Source organism: Arvicanthis niloticus, chromosome 10, assembly GCF_011762505.2.
Source record: "Arvicanthis niloticus isolate mArvNil1 chromosome 10, mArvNil1.pat.X, whole genome shotgun sequence".
Classification (NCBI taxonomy): domain Eukaryota; kingdom Metazoa; phylum Chordata; class Mammalia; order Rodentia; family Muridae; genus Arvicanthis; species Arvicanthis niloticus.
Window position 1 is genome coordinate 64,134,351 of NC_047667.1, and position 14,605 is coordinate 64,148,955.

Below are 14,605 nucleotides of genomic sequence, written 5' to 3' on the forward strand. Positions count from 1 at the left end.
CAGGGGAGCTGGCTCTGCCCCAAGCCAACTGAAGCACTGGATGAGCTAGCCAGGCAGTACTAGAGAGCCTACCCTGGTGGTGTGGGTGTGGGAGACATAGAAGATGGTAGGCTGTCCAGGGACCACCCAGGCCCAGATGGGTTTTGAGTTGACCCACCCCAACATCTACTCCATCTATAAATAAACTTCTAGAACACGTGAAGAGGCCAGTCCTACAGATTTCTAAAGCTGCAGGATCTCCCTGACAAATGGAGGGCAGCAACAGGATGTCCCAGAAGGGTCCCAGTGAGGATCCAGTATTGATGGTGTAGCAGAAGCCAGAGGCCTCAAACCAGACCAATGATCCACTGCAATGGACATTTGCCAATAAAGAAGTGTGGACAGAGAGTATATTGTGGGACACATAGTGACACACTACAGCTTCCACAGTGAGATTTTTTTTTTCTCATGGGGGAGGTTACAAGGATGGGAGCGGGTATAAAGGAATGGAAAGATGAGTGGGATTGGAGTGCATAATGTGAAATTCACAGAGAATCAAGAAAAAGTTAAATAATAAATAAATCTTTTGAAATAAAACATTAAAACTATTATGCATTAACATTTTTATAAAAAGTAACTACATTCATCAAAACAAAAGATATTTACTGTAAGAAATGGCAATCTTTGATATTCTGCAAGTCTTGATGTCTGGCTGGACAGAACAAGGTGTTCTGACGCATGATTCTGGGACCTAGTTGCTGTCACAGCCTTGTGGCCGGAAGAAGTTAACCAAGGGAAAGTGCTGGATAACTGTGGCCGCTGCGGGCTCTACTGTGTTCCCTATCTATTGTTACTCTGGGGCGCTCGAACCCACAGCACTTACGTGAGGTCAGAGGACAACTGTGTGGAGTCAGTTCTTCCCTTCTGCCATGTGGGACCCGGGAACTGAACTCTAACTGTCAGCCTTGGCAGCAGACTCCTCTACCTGCTGGGCCATCTGATCAAACTTCTGGTTTTCTACATGACTCCAAAACTCCACGGTGCGACTTCATAAAACTGGCTGCAATGCATACTACATAAAATCCAAACAATGAAATTTGTAGGGTTCACTACATGTAAATCTATTGGTCTGTCTTGAATTGTCTTTATCCATGCTGTTTATAGCCTAACAAATCAATTATTTATAAAATGCCAGTTCCCTGACAACCACAGATCTTCTACATATCAACCTCCTATTTCATTATTATGGAATAAAAATTGCACTGAGAAACTGTCAAATTCAGAGACACAAAGGCCCTAACTTGGGGAGGAAAGGTCTTTCACTCGCAACAAACACCATGAGCAGCTTCCTTGAAGAGTCAGCTCATTTCATTTCAAGAAAAAACACATGCACCAAACACACAAGCGTGATGACAACTATCTGTCTGCTACTGATTCAAGCAAAATGGCCTCCCATGAGCAAGCAGCTCCTTGGCTCAGCTCCACCACTCAGCTCCACCTTCCCTAGTGCAGCATGGCGGCTTCGCAGGGAGGGCACTGTGTGCTTCCTAGCATGCCAGGCTGTGATGAGAAGCCTTTCTTACTGTTTCTTGGTGTTGTCTCAGAGCGCTCTGACAGCGCGGCTTTTACCAGCAGCATACCCGATAACCAGTCTTAGTTTGGTATCCCATCCCCATCAGTTTGAGCCTCATGGCTTTCCTATGTGACATTCAGTACAATGGTCAGCACAGAAAAATGTCTTAGGTGACTGTTTTACTAAAATGGTTTCCACACTGCGGTTCCTTGGAGGCCTCAGGAACACATACAGCTCTCGAATCCATTCATCAAGCTGCTGATTCCGAGACAAAACTGGAAATCCCATCCCTGAGACAGCTCAGGCCCCACCTGGAGGTCTGCACGCTGTCTCTGCTTGCTTTGACTTGGTGGGGTTTGGGTTGTTTCTTGTTTTGTTTCTTTGATGATGTCAGGGGTCAGACCCAGGGCAGCTCACACAGGCCCCATCTCCAGGCCAGAGCCACCACTGAGTACTTAGTGCCAAGGTTCTCAGCGAAGGGCCCATAAAAGAGTTATGTATTTCCACAGGAAACAACACCAAGGATGAAAACTGCAGTGGATCAGACAACATGATTCTGAGATCAGGGCTCAGCAAGCTCCGTGAAGAGCCAGAGAGTAAATACTTCAGGCCCTGCACCTCCCGACCCGTTGTAGCTACGCGACTCCATGCTGACCGCCGTGGACAGCGGAGCTCGCTGGACTTCAGTAAGACTGTGCTGTAGACACTGAAACTTTAATTGCATGTTATGTCACATCAAAAACTGGTCGATTCTTTGGATTTTTTGACCATTTAAAAATGTAAAAACTGTTCTTAGCTCATTGACCACAGGTTAGCTGGGAGCAGACATGGCCCACCAACCACAGCCTGTCAGCCTGTGGTGGTCTCCAGTTGCTCACTTCCCACCAAAGGAGTAAGACCGTGTGAGCATCAGCCTGGCCTAACACCCAAATCAGCTCTACACACAACCTAACGCCCAAATCAACTGTACACACGACTGCGGCGTCTCACCATACAGTCTTGTTGTCGTCTGTTCTTTTTTTTTTCTTTGTTTCAAATTTTAGGATCTCTATAAAGGACTATCCTATTCCCCAAAAGGAGTGATTTCACTAAACCCACAGCTTCAAATGGATGTCACTAGACCATGGGGAACATCAGGTCAGTTCGTGACATTCCAACATAGTCAAAATCTTTCTAGAGCATGCAAAAGTTACTCACACACTATTCTAAAAACTATATAAATGTTTTAGAGGTTGTCCTCTGACCCACACACACATGCACATGTGTGCACACTCCCACAAATACCCAGCCACCAACAGTTAATCACAGATAACTGACATACTGATCATCAAGGTCCTATCCTTTGTTTCAACTACTACAAACACTGTAGAAAGAGGCTGTCCAAAAACAGCAGACTAGGAAAATGTAACTCAACTGAGACCAATAGAGGGAAACAAAAAGACTTGTAAACTCTAGGGACACCCTGGGAATCATGAATACCAGAGGTATTCTCTTACAGAGAAACAAGCAGAGCCATGTACAGAGAGGAAGGCCTGTAGCCCTGTGGTGAGTGAAGAGGAAGCCAACACCTAAGCACAGCGTGCACAGCAAACCCTGGAGGGTGAGCTGCTCCCAAGTCACTGAGGATCCAGTCACAGGGACAACCAGTGCTGTTGTTCTGACATATACACACCATGAACCACAAAACAAGTGGACAGTACAAATCACTTTGAAAATCAGAAGGGGCTGAAAAGGTGCGTAGGCGCTGGCAGCTTGTCCTCTGTGGACGGGACACAGCTTCAGCATGTGCTTTGCACGGAAAGCCCCTTAGAACTGGTGTCTCAAAGACTCCAGAGGAGATGCTGCCGTCATTCAAATGCACATCTGCTTGAAAATATAGCTAAAGATGTCATTTAGAGAATAGAACCCTGAATGGCTCATCCAGCAGCTCAGCCAGGGGATTCTTAGCTTACACAGAACTTAAACAGAACTGTGGGTGGGTGAGACCCACACCCCTTTGCCTCAGTTCTGTGGAAACTGCACACTGCCATGTCTGAGAAGCCTGGCCCATCAAGGGCTCGCTGGCTTCCACAGACACTGGCCTCCCTCTTTTCCTTAATGAAGTGATTTCTCAACTCCCTTCTCAAAGAAGTTCTCACCAACAAGCTGTTCAAAAAGAAAAGCTTTTTCAGTCCAGGACTGGGGATCAAATGGGCCTCACACACGCCAAGCACGACCACTGAGCCTCTGCCATCATGCTTGTCTGCCTTGCCACAGGCCCAAAAGCAGCCAACCATGGGCTGAAACCTCTGAAGGTGCACTCCAAAAGTAACCTTTCCTCCTTGTAAGTTGTTAGCCTAGAGCACTTTGTCACAGTGATTGAAAGATGATAACACATACTTTAAAAAATCTTCCACCACTAAAATAAAAAGTTCTCTTCCCCTTCTATCATTAGGGAGATCAAACCTAGAGCCTCATGCATTGTAGGTAAGTTCTCAACCACTGAGCCAAAACCCTAGTCTTCACTCGTGTGTGTGTGTGTGTGTGTGTGTGTGTGTGTGTGTGTATATATATATATATATATATGTGTGTGTGTGTGTGTGTATATATACATATATATATGTGCGTATATAGAGAGAGATATACAAATAGATGGGTAAACACACATGTATATATGCACACACATGTAACTATATAAACATGGCATGTAAATACACAAGTGCATATCACATACATACAGATGTATAGATAGACATGACATGTAAATACACAAGTATACATGTGTACACATGTATGTATATAGACATGATGTGTAAACACACAAGTGTATATGTGCATACACAGGCAGATATAAAATTAGACAAGACATGTAATTTGTCAATACCTACTCCATTCATCTGTTTCATGTAGTCTTGCTCACCAACTCAAAATAGTCCTACAACTCACCTTGTTTTATATAAAACTACATCTAAGCATCACAAGAAGTAGAGCCTACAACCCAGAAAGAGTGAGTGAGTACACCACACCACAGGGAGCTACAAGCACGTTGCAGGCTGTGGGCCTCACTGAGGAGGAAGAGGGGTGGGTGGGCAGCACAGCCATAGGTACAATATACAGACACCTTGTCAAAGTCAACCCATCCTCACAGGGATGCTTCTAGGACATCAGCAGAGTAGCAAGCGCACCCTCCACCGACACCATCGTACAGAGCCCTATGCCTCTTTTGGAAGTGATACAGGGGAAGTCAAAGGTTCCATGAGTCGCCTGCCTCTGGGTGTGGATCACAGAGATTCCAGTCTCCGTGCTATTCGAGGGCCTCAGGTGACTTGTTAAAAAGCAGCGACAGACACGAGGGGTTTATTTAGCATCCCAGTCCACCTACCTGCTCTCACCTCGGCTTTGAACTGTTCCAAGTCAGGCAGTAGAGCAGAATCTGCCTAGGACACCACCTCTGAAAGACAGGCCTGGGGGAAAGGTTGAGCTGCCACACAGACGCTTTACAGTGCGAGCCATCAGAGCCCCGCATTTGAAGACCAGCTGCACAAAGACATCGGTCTCCTTTGACAACAGGTGGCCTCTCGTGGGGGACTATATATAAAACACATGGCCTCGTTACTATTAGTTCATCACCTTCACTCAACTCTGCAGGTCGAACATTGCCACACTCAACCAAAGAGCCTTTCTACTGTCCCAGTAGCAATCACTCCTGCCTCATGCACAAAAAAAGCACCTAGCCCAGAACCCAGATGACCCAGAGGTGGATGACATGCAGATCCAATGCAATCTGACATGACCCCACCAAGAAACAAGCCCTTCATGGAGGAGGGGCTCCTGCAGCCCCATTTCTCGCTGGGAGCACACAGCACCAACTGGATGCCAGGAGAGCAGTCACTTTTCTTCAGTAGTGTAGCCGTGGAAAGAAGCCTGCGCTTCAGCTATCAGCCCCACACTCCGGCAACAGCCCAGATGCTCGGCAGGTGACTGGATTTAAATCAGAAAAGCAGGGGAAATTTGCTGGGAGAAGGGGTCCTGAGAGAGTGGGGAAGGAAGAGAGGGGATGTTGTATATCACCTGCATAGATGAAACTGTCAAAGATACTTTCTGTCATGACAGGGCTTCACGTGCAGCCCTGGCTGTCTTGGAACTCACCAGGTAGATCAGGCTCACCTCCAACTCAGAGATTCACCTGTCTCTGCCGCCCAAGTGTTAGGACTAAAGGCATGTGCCACCATGCACTGTGAAGAATACAATTTTTAAAGAAAGAAAAGAAATGGGTCCTTCTAAATATGCCTGTGAGAATATCCCTAAATCTAGAGCTGTGTGCTAGTCACAATTCTGGTACTTTACCGCTCACTAGTGAGCTAGCAACAGCTACATGCCAAGAAGAACCAGCCTTTGACAGTTCCTAGGTTAACAATCTGCCTTTGCTTCACCCTTGAGAAACCTCAAAGAGACCTACAGACCCTACTGTGTATCTACTAGAAACAGAACAGGCTTCAAAAGCCAGCGCAGATGCCAAATACAGGCCAGCAGAAACACAATGAGGTGCTCACCCAGCAGAAACATGGTGAGGTGCTCACCCAGCAAGAACATGGTGAGGTGCTCGCCCAGCTCCTTTTTACTCAGGGTCTGTTGCTCCACTGCCCATCTTGTTCTGTGGGTGACAGGTTTCAACTGTTACACTACACACATGTCCCTCTGAAGCCAGAGTAGGGCATGGAGTATCCCTAGAGCCAGAGTTGGGAGAGGCTGTGAAGCCATCCAATGTGGATTCTGGGAACTCAGCAGCTGCTGAGCCACCTTTCCAGACTGGCCCTGCCCTTCCTACACCAGAATGTGCTCACCATTCACAGCAAGTCAGAGTTCAGGACTTAGCAAATACCTAGTAGTGCACATGTGACCACAGCCACACCCCATGTTTAGCTGAAAAGGAAAGCACTCTGTAACTTCTAATGTCCCTTCTAATCTGAAACCCAAGCGACCAAAACGAATTATGACCTTTTAATTTGGCCCACACTGCCACTAAATTCTAAATATCCAGTGTTACCCACAACAGCCCTGGGGTTTCAAGAGTCCATGAAAACTCTCTGTGCCTTCTCTTCTAGAGCAACACATATACACTGGCACAATCACAAGTGTGTCTGCCTTTATTGTGTATTTGTTAGGTTTTCCTTGGTTTTGTTTTTAAGAAAGAAACTCTGCAGCCCAGGCTAATCTTAAACTCACTATGTAGTTGAGTTTGTCCTTCAGTTCCCGATTCTCCTGTCTCCATCTTCCAAGTACTGGGACTACGGGAATACAGTACCAACCCTGGTTCATTTGCGCTTAAATTAAATTTACATAAAATTAAATTCCCTATTTACCACTGAAGAAAATGTAACTAGTCAGAGGCTGTGAACAACACAGTGTAAATAAGTACTTACTAGCAAAATATAACTCCTTCAAACTGAGTGACAGGGACCCACTCCAGTAAGCCACAGGACTGAGGACAAGCCCAGGCTTAAGATTTTAGTTCCCACAGCACCACCTTGTGGACATTTGTAGAATAAAATCCTACTGCAAGTGTAAACTGCTTTAGTTGGAGTTTGTATTTTGACATAATTTACAGCACTCCACACCACACAGATATGTCACTAATTAAACAGCCAACTTAAGGATGTCCACATTTAAAGTGGCTCTGCCTTGAAGCACAAACTTTAAATTCACTAAATAAAAACAACATAAAGAAAAAAAACACAAAGGTTTTTTTCTCTTTTTATCCTCCATGTATGTGTATGTGTGTGTGCATGCACAGACACAGATGGCACAGCACCCCTGTGGTCAGAGGACAGCCTTGGATGTCAGTCCTGGCTTCCACCTTGTTTGTAGCACACCTGGCTAGCTGACCCACAAGCTTCCTGGGGACTCTCCTGCCTCCACCTCCCATCTCCCTGCAGGAACGGTGGGACTGTACCTGAGCACTGGGGATCTGAACTCAGATGCTCCTGATGCAAGCACTTTACCCACAGAGGCCTGAGCTTAGCCGTATACAAGAGGTTGTTTTAATCAAACTGAAATAACTAAACACCTTTCCATTTAATCCTCCAATGGTTTAACTAGGCAACGCTTTCAAAGTCTAACAGCTTAGCAGCAAGGCCACCTGTATCTCAAAAGCAGGCTAGCAGAGAGAGGTGCTCCCACGCGCACCACCAGCTCAGTCATTCACATCAAGCACACAGTTCCCAATGGAAATAAGATGCTCATGAACAAGTGGGTGTGGTCTCATCTTCCAGAGAATGGCGGGCCTCTAACTGCTCTCGACAAAGGAGATAGCAAGGAAGCAGTGTCTCGTGGAGGACTGGACGATGGCCAGCTGTGAAGAGCATGTGCTCCTGCAGGTTCAGGTCCCAGCTCACACTGTTCAGACCTCCAGCTCCAGGGGGTCTGACGCGCTCTTCTGACCAATGGCATCATGCACACATGCGGGTACATGGACACATACGCAGTTAAAACAGTCATATTCGTAAAAGAAAAAATTTCTTTTTTAAAATAATTTTAAAGAAAAAAGTTACATTTTGTCTGAAAACCTAATTTCGTTTCACACTACAATACATTCCTTTTGAAGTAAACTAGAATTTGTCAGTTATATATTCAAGGTGCAAACAACAACAGAAATAATGATCCCTTGGCACCCAGATCTGTCTCTGGAAAGTGAATGTCCCTAAAAAAAAGCTTGTGTGCTCAGTCCCCAGAATCACCGAGATGAGATCCAAACAACAAGAGAAGGGCCCAAGAGATGCCGTGTGATGTCACCTTAGAAGACAGAAATGTCCTGCCATGGGAGCTGATGACTTAGCCAGGCCTTCCTCAGTCTGAATTTCTACCTTGGCAAATGATGTGTTTTGAACACAAAATGTTCCCCCACAAGCTCATGCGTCTGGTCAGCGGTGCTAGGTTTTTTGTTTTGTTTTGTTTTGTTTTGTTTTGTTTTGTTTTTCTAGATTTTATTTATTTTGTGTGAGTACACATTGTCTTCAGACACACCTGAAGAGGGCATTAGATCCCTGTCGTGGTCGTGGGCCACCAAGTGGTTGCTGAGAATTGAACTCAGAACCTCTGGTAGAGCAGTCAGTTCTCTGAACCACTGAGCCACCTCTCCAGCCCAGCAGTGCTAGTTTTGAAGGTTACAGAGCCTTTAGGGACTAGGATGTATCTGGAAAAAGCAGACCAATGGAGGGTTTCAAAGGCAGTATCTTTCAGCAGGACTAACTAGCCAGGCTTAGAGGATTCTGAGGGAGGGGGACATCTGTCACCTGTTCACCTTCAATACCTCTCACTATTTTAAAATACCATTCTGAAAAAAGTCATTCCTGAAAATAATACTCCTTTGCTTCCCCCTGGACCATCACAAAGTTCACAGGCCTCTTAACAGCTCCCACCAATGACAGTGGTCATGCGAAACAGACTCTGGCCAGCTCTCCCTCCTCACACGGAGCCCCACACACAATAGAGAATTACCATGGACACCAGACTCTTACTCCCCATCTCAGCCTGAGATTCCCAAATCAAAGCTAAATGGAGGGAAGAGGCACTGTCCAGCCCAGTCGAGGCACCGTCCACACCCAGTTGCCTGCTCAAGGTGCCCTTAGAAATCCTCCCCATCCCCCTTGGTTCTCGCTGGATGTCATGGGACTAGCACATTGCACAGAATCCCTTTCTCAGGAACAAGAAGTTGGAAGCAATGGACGGATCATGTTAACCCAGAAAAGTCACCCACAAAACCCAACGTTAGAGTGAGAAGCCAGTGGCTCCCCAAGGCAGAGGCAACACATTTCCAAACCTATGCAAGAAGCTTTGATTAAAACAGGTCCTGGAAAAGACAGATTACAAAGTAAGATAAGTCTCAGCAGAATGAGGATGAGGTCAAAGATGCGAGAGCATCATTCCATGAAGACCCTGGGAGCATGGCCTGCATACACTGCATGGAGCACAGCTTTAAGGTGGGAGGTAAAAGGAAAAAAAGAAGAGCTCCCAGACCTGTAGGCTCAAGGAGGAACTGCCAAAGGAAAAAGGCAGAAAGTGTGTGTGTGTGTGTGTGTGTGTGTGTGTGTTTGTGTTTGAGTGTGAGAGTGTGTGAGTGCATGTGAGTGTGTATATGTGTGTGAGTGCATGTGACTGTGTGTTTGAGTGTGTGTATATGTATGTCTGAGTATGTGAGTGTGTGTGTATGTGTGGGTGTGTGTGTGTACATGTGTGTACTTGTTATATCAGTGTCTGTGTTCATGCTTTTGTATATACACATCACCCACACAACAGACAGGAACATGCTAGTTTTACCACACCAGAATGAGAACATTCTATAGCACATCTAAGACAGTGTGGCTGCAGATGTCTAAATGGATGCACCTCTTAACTGAGTACCAACGAGACACCAAATTCCTAGGAGACTGTCAGGAATTTCATCCTCCAGTGTCAACTACCAGAACAGAGATCAAAGTGTGCTATTTCATCTATGAATTACCTCTGACAAGCTTAACCTAGGCTATTTCAGAAAAATCTGATTGTTTTATTTATAAAGATCCACCCCATCCCATATCATAATCTTTTTATATTCTATAACCTGCCCTAAAAGAACAGTAGTTAGGAAATCCAAAAGCTGATAGGCATGAATTAAAATCTGCATGTAAGTTCAAGTGTAGCTAAACAAAAACAGAGAGGATATTACACCCTCTTGAAGTAAAGAGATTAAAAGCAAAGCTAGGCCCTGGGCTTCTGCTTGCCGGGTGACCGGCTGCTTTTAAACTGGTCTTCTACTGGGCTGGCTCAGGAGCTGCCAGGTGGACTCCAACAGGCACTCACCACGGCACGGCCCATGGGCTGTTTGTGAGCTGTCTTGCTGAGGTCTGACTTCCTGGCTGTATTATCAGTGCAGAATTGCCTTGCGCTACAAAGCTAGCAGTTACATGTGAGGTGTCCCCAAGCCAGCCCAGTGCTGACATACAGACCAAAGGAAAGGGATTTAGACCAAGGAAGGACCTTACACCTCTTGTACACGGGCTCTTGCTACAATGTAATGTGACTGTGACTCATATCTTCTGCCACTGAAACCTTTGAAACACAAGAAAAACAAAGTCTCTTACCTTCAGTACCACACTCAGAAAAGGTGTTGGCCAGGGAGTCAGGGTAAGCTTCAGCAGGGCCAATTAACTCGGAGCCATCATTAACTATCCCACCCTGAGAATGAGAGAGCAACCATGTTTTAGTAAGAGCACAAAAAGATCAGTAATAAACATTCCTTTTCTCAACCAAGCATCGCAAGGCTTGAGGTAGTTACTACACAGATTCAACTCTTTACAGCACATCGGTCAATTACATCTGTCATGGCTCAGTAGTAAAGATGTGCCACACATGCTAAGTGTGTGGCACAAGGAGTGCAGAGTAAATTACTTCCACATGATCTCTGCAAATCTAAGTTGCTGCCCTGAAACTCATTATGTAGCCCAGGCTGGACTAGAACTCAGAGGTGATGCCTCTGACCCTTGAATGCTGGAATCAAAGGTGTGTGCTGCCATGCCCAGACACAAGGTGAAGAGTGCAGTGTGTCAACTTTCAGCATCCTTAGGGCCTGATCATTTTAACTAGTAGGGACTCATCAGCAAGCCATTGAACTATATGCAATCACAACAATATCATATCAACATCACATCATGTGATCTGAGGAGACATTCACATGAGAAAGCCACCCATGTATACCATAAGAAATTTAAGATGTCTTTAGTAAAGAAACATTTTATTCTGTGTTATGTATAGATCTGTGTACCTGGATGTATGTGTGTGCACCGCAGGTGTGGAGTGACTATAGAGCTGGAAGAGGGTGAAAGATCTGGAGCTACAGGCTGCTGTGCACCTCCTAGTGTGAGTGCCAAGGACCAAACCCTGGTCCTCTTCAAGAACGCTTAGCTGCTGAGAGCAAATATTTACATATGTAGGTACCAAACTATGATACCCATACCTACAAACCTAGCACTTAAGTGGCTACAGCTGGTGGGTTGGTAGACGTTGAAATGAGTCTGGGCTACAGTGTGGAACTGTTACAAAGTCACTTAAGAAAATTAAATGTTCATGTGACCACTTCTTTAATCATGTGTCCACGCTTACCAAGTCAGGCCTCAAAGCTATTGCTTCCTTGTCCACACTCAGCTAGATGGCAGTCACCAGAGGGAGTCAGTCAGGCTCCTGTGCTGGGACCTTATGGACCCAACACTCCAATCAGAGACAAGCAGGCTTATACACCTTAAGCAATTACATCATTGAGACACTAACTCCTTTGCTCGTTAACGTCTGTTTTTCTTTCTTCTATCAACAGTTTTTACGACAATGCTACAATCAAGACATCAAATCTCAAGAGAAAAACACCTGACAAGACTCACCAGTGTGAGCTCATCCTAGAATGTCCACCTGACAGAAGAGTAGGTACTCCTCTTAGGTACACAGGGAACAGTCTCTAGGATACAGCATGTGCTAGGGGATAAGTCAATTTAAAGGGATTAAAATCATACACTATGTGCTCTGATCACAAGAAAACAGATCATTAGGTGGGCATGCCTTTTCTGTACACAGGAGGCCCTGGGGGATCTAGGCACCAAAGGCTCAGAGGGAGACCCTGCCTCAGAAGGAGAAAACGGAGAGCATGAAAACAAGACGAAGAGAACTATGTCACAGATGCAGAGGGAGACAAGGAAGATGAAGACAAAGGTGAAGATGAAGATGACAAAGAAAATAAAGAAAAGCACAAAATTAGAAAAAAAGCAACAGAAGAGACTCGAAAATCCAGAAATATTTAGAAGTTACCACAGTTCTAGATAGCCAATGGGTCAACAGAGAAATTACAAATAAATCAGAAATAGTGAACTGAATAAAAATGGAAATACAAACATAACACTATATGGAAGAAGCTGGGTGTTCAGGGCAACTGTATTGGAAATGTTATTGGAAATGCTATTGCAGTAAGTGCCTGTGTTAGACAAGAATAGTGTCAATCGGTACATTGTCACATGGAGTGGAGCACAGGACAGCACCATGCCACCTGCTACCAAGTCTGAGTCTGCTTGAAAAAGATCAGACATCAGCTTAATGTCTCTTAAGCTGTCCAGTCTTCACACACCGTAAGTGTGCAAGCACATCTATTTCCATGTCTAGACAAAGTCGGCAACAGCTCCCATCAGGGACCCCACCCACATCAAAGACGAAAGAGCAGGCACCGCCATTTCAACTGTTTCAAGCCCATCCTCTAACTTTCATTAACATGCAACCAATTTCTGAGCCCTGTGGCATACACTTGGTTTGCACCACTGTCTTTCACACTTCAATAGGGTGAAACTTCCCAGATTTCACTCCCGGAGAGAGGAAGAAAACACTGGGTAGACAGCCTCGCCCTCACTTGGCCTTTTCCCCTGAAGCCCTACACTAGGTTTACACAAGCAGCAGAGTTGTGTTCTGAGCATGGTATGCAGAATAATGACACCAGAAGCAAGGAAACCATCAAGAACAACATTGTCACCATGGAAGTCAGTACAAATCTTATTTCTACTTGTGGCTCTGCAATGTCCTTCAAAAGACTACCCTTCTTCAGTCTACTAAGTAAAGTCAAACAATTAATCTTTGCCTAGAGCCACTAGCATTAGGGGAACTCAGTATCCCAGCACCCATGTGTCTTTGAAATTAAAATTATACAAGTATGTGTTTTCTGCTAAAGAAATGAGCAAACAAGCATGACACAGTCATTCAGCTCTTTATGAAAGCTAATTAAATGCACTGGGGAATGCTCTTAAGGACAGTGATACCCAGCAACAATGACAGTGACATTCAAACAAGTAAGGAATTAATGTTAACAATGATGGAGACGCCTGTTCACCAGCACCTGAGAGGCAAAGGCAGCAGGATCAAAAGGGGGGCCCTGCTGCCGACATCTGAGGCCCGTCTCCAATCCAAAGCAACGAAAAGGGTCAGAGCCACAGTGCCACATGGCAAGAAACATAAACCACATAGTGACCTAGAAATACAGTCTGCACTGACCCTTTGCAAAACTGCAGTGACCTCTTCCGCTAGACCCTTACAGAAAGAAAGAGTGTAGGTGGCAGTGTTTGGAAAGCCTGCCACTCAGGAATCCTCTAGAAGGAATCCTGGAGCCCAGGAAACCGCATCCGAGCAGTGACTTCTACTGCCTAGTAAATAACACAACTCAAAAGTGACAGAGCTACCTGGATTTTACACACCAAAGGGAACAGCATGCAATAAAACACTCTTTCAGAAAGACGACGACCGACCTTGAAGAAGTCCTGGAGCTGCTTGCTGTTGTACAGGGCGGGGATGTTGGCGGAGAACTGCAGCAGGTCCTCAGCACACTGCCGTCGCTCCTCAATCACAGTTTTGTCAAAACGCCCTAGAAGTCAACCAGAGTCAATACTTGGGGACAGAATAACACAGCTTGGTTTTGTGACAGTTTAGGCCCTGGGAGGGAAGCCACCGCAGGCCACACTGTCCATCTGCAATGCTTATCATGTAAACGTCACATCACATCAAAGCCTCACAATGTTTCTGATGAAATGGAGCAGCAATGTCACCTGATAAACAGACTGTGTCCAAACCCGGTCATGTCCATGTAAGAGACTCACTAGTAAGCGATTCAAAACTAAAGTTAAAAAGAGAATTTTTAAAGAATTCAAATGGCTTCTCTAGTAATATAATACTATAATTACTCAGGTAATTTTCTCTTTTATACTCTTTTTTTACTTAAAAAGGGGGATGAAGAGGGAATTATGAGAACATCTGTATTAGCAGTGGGGTCAAGAATCTGAGCTTGAAGCAGAAAGCTTTTATGCTAAATTCCCTATGTGCTGCTGGTAGTGGCCCATGGCAGCCTGCTGGTGAGAAGAGGCGCCCAGAACAGGCACGCTCTGCTCCACACAAGCTCTAATGAGATGTACAGGTCGAGTGCTGTTAGGAGATTTTCCAACATGAAATTGTATACAGCTCTCCCAGTTGATCACTGGCTAGCATCTACCATGTGTCCTGCTTGCACATTTTAAAAATACC

The 14,605-nt window shown here is 45.3% G+C and overlaps 1 protein-coding gene across 8 annotated transcripts in view; it reads right to left on the reverse strand.

The window, feature by feature from the left end:
* The window catches only part of Rps6kc1 (ribosomal protein S6 kinase C1), a 149,408-nt gene that overhangs the window by 109,755 nt on the left and 25,048 nt on the right, over positions 1 to 14,605 (reverse strand). For all 8 annotated transcript variants that reach the window (XM_076941606.1, XM_076941605.1, XM_076941607.1 and 5 more), the window contains 2 exons: positions 13,837 to 13,952; positions 10,651 to 10,744 (listed from right to left, as the gene is read on the reverse strand). In XM_076941606.1, the coding sequence (XP_076797721.1) occupies positions 10,651 to 10,744; positions 13,837 to 13,952 (210 nt within the window). The remainder of the gene's footprint in view (positions 1 to 10,650; positions 10,745 to 13,836; positions 13,953 to 14,605) is intronic.